The 8,635-nt window shown below is 32.6% G+C and overlaps 1 protein-coding gene across 1 annotated transcript; it reads left to right on the top strand.

Annotated features, from left to right (window-relative positions):
• The first annotated feature begins 265 nt into the window (after positions 1–265).
• LOC133203428 (uncharacterized) lies at positions 266–1,657 on the top strand. Its single transcript, XM_061339208.1, has one exon. It carries the CDS (start codon positions 391–393, stop codon positions 1,318–1,320), a length of 930 nt encoding a protein of 309 aa, XP_061195192.1. The 5' UTR covers positions 266–390; the 3' UTR covers positions 1,321–1,657.
• The last annotated feature ends 6,978 nt before the right edge of the window (positions 1,658–8,635 follow it).

The following is an 8,635-nucleotide window of genomic DNA, read 5'->3' as shown; positions in this document are numbered from 1 at the left end:
TAAGAATAATAGAAGGGTCTTCCGCTGAAGACGGAAGACCCTAATAAAAAATAGATGATTTAATCTACATGGTCTATCAGAATTGAAAAAAATAGCCAAATTTCATATTTGGATGGCAAAATGTATATATTCCATTGGATATTTACCATTTTATACATGCTGTATTGGAATATTTTTAAAATACCTTTATTATTATTGCCTGCCCTATTTATTGTATAGTATAGAGTAACTTGAATTTGTTTTATTTAAATTTTTCAGGTTTTATTGAAACAATTCCTTGAAATGTCAAAGTACAAGAAGTAAGAAATAATGTTCTGGTTGACTAAAGTATCAAGCCAATTGAAGTAATTGAGTTTTTCAAGTAAGTGAGCAAAATTTCAAATAAAAACCATGGCCAGCCGTGGTAACGTGTGTATCCAGATGTGTGAGTCTATGTACCAGCTCCCATCCCGGGTTGCCTGCTTTGTGCTGGTTCTCATTCAGGGAGGGATACTGGATTATTATCTGGTGACCCACAAGAACGTCTACTGGTATGGCTGGATTGGAGCTGACGTTGCCATTGGGTTTGTCCTGTTTGTGGCGTTTATGATATCTTACCGACATTTGAAGTACATCAGGAAGTGCAGCACCAGTAATCGACCAATCCAGGCAGGAAGTCTCCCTCTAGGCTACTTCGCTTGGTTTATTTACTCCTTAGCTCTTGCTGGAAGGGTTGGGATTATTTTTAATGACTTTGCCTGGGAACTGAAAGAAGAAGATGTTTTTGGGCCGAATACATTAAAAATCACGATATCTCTAGCTGCCATAATATTTTTGTTGTTATTGATGAGTCATCACGATGCGGAGTGTAACTCAGAGCGCCGCCACTACATCGAGGAGATGACCGCCACTGTTGTGTTTGATATTCTGGATTCTGTAGATGCCCTTGACATTATGTTTGAGAGAGAAGACATTGATGACCTGCCAAATGGAATGGGATTATGTATAATCAGTATTTCCTGTTTAAACCTAATTCTGCCTGTCCTGCCATTGTGTTCGTTAAGCCGTAGTCACTTTGGACATCATGTCCGCCAGGAATCTATCATCTTACTACACAAGCTTTCACTGGTTTTTGTGGTTAACCTGCCACTACTTGTGTTTAGGCTTGTTCTATGGCATGCTCTCAGTAAAGAAATCTCCATATTCCCTGTGAAGAACGTGATTGTGATATTTCTAGTTTTCCAAGATCTGTATGAGAGAAATCGCCAAAAACTGAAGGCAAGAGATGAGACTGACTCAACTGCCTCCCAAGAGATGAAGCGATTTCCTATCCAGACATGAGAGGAATTCAACTGCCTCTCACAAGATGAAGCGATTTTCTGTCCAACCATGAGATGAAACAGACTCAACTGCCTGTCACGAGATGAGGCAATTTCCTGTCCAGACTTTGGATGAAACTGGTAGAAAAGATCTGAGATTTATTTGTATTTTTTTGTGTTTTGTTGTAGTACACATGTATTATGTAATGATGAATGTAAAATTTTTAAAGTGATAGAATTGTTCCTATATTTTGTTTGAATATAGAGTTGTATTTATCATCATGAAAGGTCAGCCAAAGAAATGTTGTGAACTAGCTCACTTTGGAGTTTTTGACACTGTGTAAAAATTGCATAATTTGATGAATTTGTGTTTTTGTGTAGTGATTAAAGCACAAACCTTTCTTATTTCATTGGATGTATATAAACAATGCATGGATGCATGAATTGTTGTATACTTAAGCAAATTCAGAATATAAGGAAGTAGAATTATATATAAGAAATGTGCATGCATTAATTGGCAGTCAACATTCATTCAGTCCTCTATAATCCATGTATAATTATACTATTTATAGCTTAGTCCTTACTGCCATCAGAATTACATTGAGGTGTAATTCTGTGTTATCATTACATGAATAGTTTGAGCTTGATTCCACGATTCACCAACAAGGGCAAGTCTTACACTAGCTGTAAAATATAATTTGCTGACCTGTTCACAGTTACATGTATGATATGGAGATGCCTATACTAACATTAGCAGGGTTGTTGGTCACCAAACCTATTGGTTCCAATTTCATAGAATTACTGTATATTTATTTTTCTGAGAATGAAATCCTTATCATATTTACATACCTACAAATATATAGAAATATTGTTAATGTGTATTTATATTGTTAAAAAATGAGATTTTTTTATGAATATATACTGTCTATTTATGTGGTAGTCCTATAGATATATTAAACTTGTACAGAGTAGACGATAGGTTTATAAATGTTTAGCGTCTCTGTATGAAGAGTTCCTTCCCTTGACATGACCAGTGGGTTGCTGTTCGTCAAGATTAAAAGTATCCGTAGACTAGGTTAAATTCACTCTCGTGTATAGCGTGTCTGTATGAAGAGTTCCTTCCCTTGACTGGGTTGCTGTTTGTTACGATTTAGAAGTACCAGTAGACTATTAATAGGTTTATAAATGTTTAGTGTCTCTGTATGAAGAGTTCCTTCCCTTGACTCGACCAATGGATTGTTGTTGTGAAGGTTGAACTGGTCTCCGATTCTATGATGTAGAAAACCTGTTAGGGAGATTACTAGATAGCAAAGTAAAACTATTAACAAAGTTAAATAAATATTATTAACACTGTAAATAAATGGAATCAGCTACAATAAATAAACATGTATGGCACTGCATTGAAAAGGTGTTGCGTAGAATTTAAAATACAGGTAAACTTCGGTATCTCGACATCGGATATGTCGACAACCTGGGATATGTCGACATCCTTCCGCGGTCCCGGCAGTATTTACTATATAAATGATTTGCAAAAACTCTGATATGTCGACCTCGGTAATGTCGACAACCCGGGTTATCTCGACGTATATTTACAGTCCCAAGAGCAAAATTTACCTGGTATATGTCGACATCGGCAATTTTCTGCTCTACTGAACCTAACTGTTTGTCAGATAGGGTCGCTCGTCACGCACGGACGACTCCGGGTATCTCGACGTCGTCAAAGTTTCACACCTTTCACACCCATGTTTTGACTGCACGCTGCTTAATTAATTTTATAGACTGTGTTTGTAGGTGAATCCCAAGCCCCTTCGGCGTCTTTGAGAAGTTCATTGAGCTTGGGTAATATCATTACTAAATCTACACGATTCTGCGTAAATGTACAGAATGTTATTTATATCGAAACGTAACATAACTTTTAAATTTGAAAAAGATAACTAAATAACAATGAATAAAAAAATACACTGAAAAATTCAGACTAAGGAATTAAAAAAATGTTTTAATGATATTTTGTAGTTAAAATGTATTCAACAGGAAACAATCCAATTAACGACACGATTGACCGAATCAGCCGTAATTCGTGCATCTGTAACATCACTACGTTAGTTTAGATACACAAATCTCTTTAAAAAAAATTAATTTTAATGTATATTCTTCCAGAATAAAATAAGAAAAAAATAATCCGCATTTATATATATTTTTTTACCGTATATCGGATGTCGACTTTATACGGTTCGAAGTTTATAGAGCGCATTTCGTATCCTGTTCTGACGAAAAGGCAAGTTACACGCGAATGCAGCTCAATCAGTCTAGACGAACTCCAAAAACAGCGTGAACTCCGAAAATGAAGTCTTTGGCTCCATCATGCATTGCGGCAAAATGGCGTCCGATGTAAACAAACGATGGATTGTCGTTCGCTTTCTCCAAATATATGACTGTGATTAGTGCATATGTGACTTTATTTTAATTTTTGTTGAATGGATAATTACATTTATTAAATTATTTTGTGGATATTGACTTATTTATCGCTTCAAACTCTTGCATAATAGTAAAATGGATGTATGACATCGAATTCAATACTGCCGGTAAGAATTATATTCTTATTTGATTTATTGTCTCCTTGATTTGAATTTTATGTCGTTTCTACAATAAAGGTGCTTTTATTTGTTTTTGAAAACACCCAGCTTGTATTTATTTTAATCAGAAAATGCGTATTTTTCACCACGGAGCAGAGCTATTCACAGGTTCATTTTTAGAAGACGTGTTGTGACCTTAATTTCTAGAAGAGTGGTTTTTGAAGTTTCATATTGATAGATAATAGTTTTAAAAATGTTTTCATAATAATATTTGTTTGTTTGTGATAAAAAAAATCGGTAAATAACGATGGTAAGAACTTACGCGTTCAATTCAACTGTCGTACACATATAAAAAAAACTGGACTGCTAATTTATGTGTAAAATTCAGTCAAGTTTTGAACAGTTACAATATATATTGTCCCATTTTGCATATATATGCCTTTTATTATGCATATTTACTTCTCAAACGTATCATTTTCTCTGTAATTGATCTGTCTTTAAACGTCAACTTTGGAAGTAAATATCTCCTTTTTTGCAAATAAAATCAAAAATCTGACAAATACGATCTCTTCCGAAGTCTTTTATTTAGCATTTCTGAGTACTGGCATAATTGCCATACTTTCCAAAACTTTGCACGGAGAGTTTTTGTAGACCCATCATTTTTGCCGAAAAATCGCCATTTTTTGTGTGTGTGCGCATGCGCGGACTCTATTTTCGGAGTCTTTTTCAGTCTCAATTTCTTACTTCCGGAAACGCTGTTTTTGGAGTTCGTCTAGACTGTCAATGCTGTAACTTTGTGCTGAAACTTTGTGAATTTAGAAATATTTCGATAAAGAACACGTTTCATAAACAAGATTTTTAAAATAACTTCTTAGATTTTTAATAAAAATAGAGAGATTCTGAAATATGTTGAGCTACAGTCTATATTAAAGTCATGTACATATAATAAGCTTGTCTGTTTTGCTGTGCAATGAAATCTTGGACGTCAAGTCTCAACTCTGATATCTCGACACCTCGGATATCTCGACATTTTACGATGGTCCCGTCGATGTCGAGATAACGAAGTTTACCTGTACATGTAGTACATGTAGTGTAACAAAGTCAATTATTCTAATCTTTGATAAATAGATGATATTGGAACTGTACAATAAATGTTCTTTTGTAGATTATAGTCATACATATAGCACTTACAGGTGTTAGTAGGTATGATCTTAACCCATACATTAGTTTAGATGGAGTTAACTGGAATTTACAAGATATTCATTGTGATTAATATTAACCCAGTTTCTTGATCATTACCTGTGTAAAAAAAAAAAGTGTACTCTTAGTTTAAGTTTCTCTGCCTTAGGCCATAATTTAATATAAAAAAAATATATATACCAGAACCCTCCAACCTCTTTTCCCTTTTTTAAGGAAGTGTTAAATTGTTTTTGTGTTTCATTTTAAAGCAATCATTCCATAATAAAGATATAAATGAATTGAAACTCAATGTTATGTGCAATATGATGCTGTAATCTTTGTTTTATTCTTTTAGATTTATTTTGACTGTACTTGCTTGTTTTGGTTGTATTTTTATTTAAAATGTTTAAACAATTTTTTACTCTTTTTTCATTTATATGTCAGCCTTATTCACTGATGAATTTTTTTCTAAGTTGAATCTTTTCAATGTTTAACTTCAGCTAAGCTTAAGCCAATACTTTCTAATTTGTTGTTTTTGTATTCATTTTATTTCATGTTTAATTTAAGCATGATCTTTGTGGATATTTTACTCATAATGACATTGTATAGCCATGCAGAGATAACTCTCTACTATGAAGATGTTGTAAGGTTACCATACTCTGCTTGCTCTTATGTGTTCATGTTTTTTTTTTTTTTTTTTTTTTTTTTTTACAACCAATGAAACCCTGGAAGCACTTCAATGCAAAATGTGTGTTATTTTGTGTACTTTACTAAATATTCATCATTATCAGCTTGTGATATATCTTGCCAATCAAGCACCTGCTTTTTTTCTTGGCATAGATATCTACTTACTCAACACCCAATATCTGTTGTACGTGTTGTATACCAGTGTAGTTCTACAATGACTACATGATTGTATCAAGTGAATGCCCTAGTGTGAAATCAAGAATGAATTTAGTGTTATACATGTATGCAGTGATATTTCATTTCTTTATTGTATTTTTATCTGTTTCAAAGATTTAAAGGCTAAGATTGGTGTGTACCAGGGTCTATTTTGGTAAATTGTACAGCCTTGGTACATCTTATTTAGTTCCAATGACCCTAAGAGTGCCCCCACTCTGTCAGTCTTTTAAAACTCAGAAGAAAAAGTGTTCCTTAATCATCAAGTCAAAATCTAAATTCACTTTTGAAAGAACTGAGTCTTCTTATCACCTCTGATGCAAGAAAATTTACATTCTTATCAACTCTGATGCAAGAAAATTGTAAAAAAAAAAAAAATTTAAGTCAGGAAAAAATCTTTTCTAAATGTTCTATTTGAATGTAAACCAAGCCTTCACAAATCAGAATTATTTATAATGAAGGGTTGAACAAAACCACTCATTTCCAAAATTTCCTAAGCCCCTTTGGTACTTTCTGAGATGTATTCGTCATAAATAGTAAAATTAAACAGTTGAAACAACAGAAAAATATTCAGTAGAATACACTTTGAAGTTGGTAATATCTATAATTACTAGTATGCAATATTAATATTATGTGGTGCAATTGAATTTTTTTTGTTTTGTTTTTTCTTGCTATTATAATTCATTATGTACAAATTATCTATCTGAATATGAATCTCAAATAAATATATATATTTATCTAAGGTAGGTCACTCTATCCAGACTGCAGATTTATTTTAGAAAAAAGTTGAAATTTCTACGTCCATGTATATGCATGTTTCAAATTCTATGGTATTAACCACTGTTTTATATGTAACTCTGTATTTATGATTTTAACAAATCCAGTTAAAAAAAATATTTAATACATGTAGATAACTATAACTTGAAAGTTCAAAAGAAATTGTATGGAGGGGGATTTAAAAGCTTGAAATAAACAGTTTTTTTAATTTATTTTACATGTATATTCAATTTCTTCAAGCAATATTTAACATTAAGGCTGTAGAATAAACTTCTGAAATAAATAATGTATATTTGTAGTGAATAGAATTAATATAGGACTGGTGCACTTCAGTAGTCGATCCAGACACTTCGTTATAATCCTTAATTAAATTTTCTCTGGAACATATTATAAGTGATATTAAATGAGGCTTATTTGACAGTAAAATTTAAAGGTTCAAAATATCATTTAGAACTTTGGATCACAAGTATTATCTCTCTCTCCCCCCCCCCTTCCAAAAAAAAATCACAAGAACAACAACAAAAACTTGCTTTCATATATATTTTAAGTATGAAAAGGTTCCCATCTCTATTTCATGGGTGAAGCACAAAAATTATCAAGTTTCTTATGATTTTGTGCTTTAAATTGATACACTATCAAAAATCTTCCTAGATGCATTCCTACTGAGGAGTGACCCCCCTTATAGATGATGCTTTTTATGCTATATGATGATGTCTATGAGAGGAATTTGTCTAACGATATTCTACTTAGGTATTCAATTTATATGTAGTCAGCTCTTATAGAATGAGATAGTTTATTATAGAATGTAGAATTCCAAAGGTGAACTTCAGTTTATACTGCTGATTCTTCAATGATTTTATATGTTGTTTTTATGATTTGATTGAAATTTTCTTGACTGTTTTTGTGATGTGAAGCCATAAGTAAAAAATAAATGATGTAAAAATATTTCAGAATTATATTTGACTCGTAATAGAGGAAAAGACAGTCAGGTGTTGTTGGTATCATCTCAGAGAGCAGCTGTTGTAGAATTGTTGTAGATCTCAGAACGTGGGGAAGCTTCCTTTTCTAAATAAAATTTAATTTATGAATTACATTACAGGCTTTGAAACCATGGAGAAAAGCAATATTGACAAGTGCTACTCCTGTATATTCACAGGAATAATGTACCAAGTATGTGTTCAAGATTATATAGTCAGAGCTACGATCTTGAATGATATGTTAACCTAGCTATTACACAGGGAAAGCTAGTAGAGATATTTGATTCTAGGTACCATATCCAAGTTTATCAATTTACTTACCACTTAAGTTTGTGGGTATTTGATTTCTGGCTCAGAAAGTATGATAGACCAACATGATTCTCTAATTTGAAATTTTTAGTAACAGTTTAGGTAACATTTTATAGAGGATAAGAATTTGTGGATCCTTTCATACCATGAAGACAACAAAAATTAACCCCCATTGAAAGTTTAAGATTTCACAGTAAAAATTACACATCACCTGGCCCCCAGGGCAGCCCCCAGGGCCAGATAAGCTGAACATAATGCTCAGCATCTGGCATCAGTGTAAACTTTTCAAAAAATTGTCCTCTAAATCTTCAAGACAGAGATTTCTTTAGACTTAATTGTATTGATGTTGAGCATATCATCTACAAAGGTTTTCATTCAAAAATTAAACAAGGCTGCTGTTAATATATGAATCCAACATAGAGGTTATATGCAGTTTTTAGGTAATAACTCATAAGAACAAAATCTAACAGGGTAAAAATTATCAGCGAAGATCTGATTAGTTTTATGGAATGTGTGCACTAATTTTTGAGTTATGGCCCCACTGAAATGTCCAATTCTTCTCTTCTTTGATTTTTTTTTATACTGTTATTTTGGAAACTATTGAAAATACAGAATAACTTAA

This window comes from Saccostrea echinata, unplaced genomic scaffold (genome assembly GCF_033153115.1).
Source record: "Saccostrea echinata isolate AGI-Se365-2 ecotype Australia unplaced genomic scaffold, CSIRO_AGI_Sech_v1 ptg000051l, whole genome shotgun sequence".
Taxonomy (NCBI): Eukaryota; Metazoa; Mollusca; class Bivalvia; order Ostreida; family Ostreidae; genus Saccostrea; species Saccostrea echinata.
The sequence above is the reverse complement of the archived record's forward strand: the minus strand, read 5'-3'. Positions and strand labels throughout refer to the sequence as shown.

Bases quoted from the DNA above. Each gene is read 5' to 3' on its own strand.
- LOC133203428 (XM_061339208.1), top strand. From the start codon at position 391: ATGGCCAGCCGTGGTAACGTGTGTATCCAGATGTGTGAGTCTATGTAC.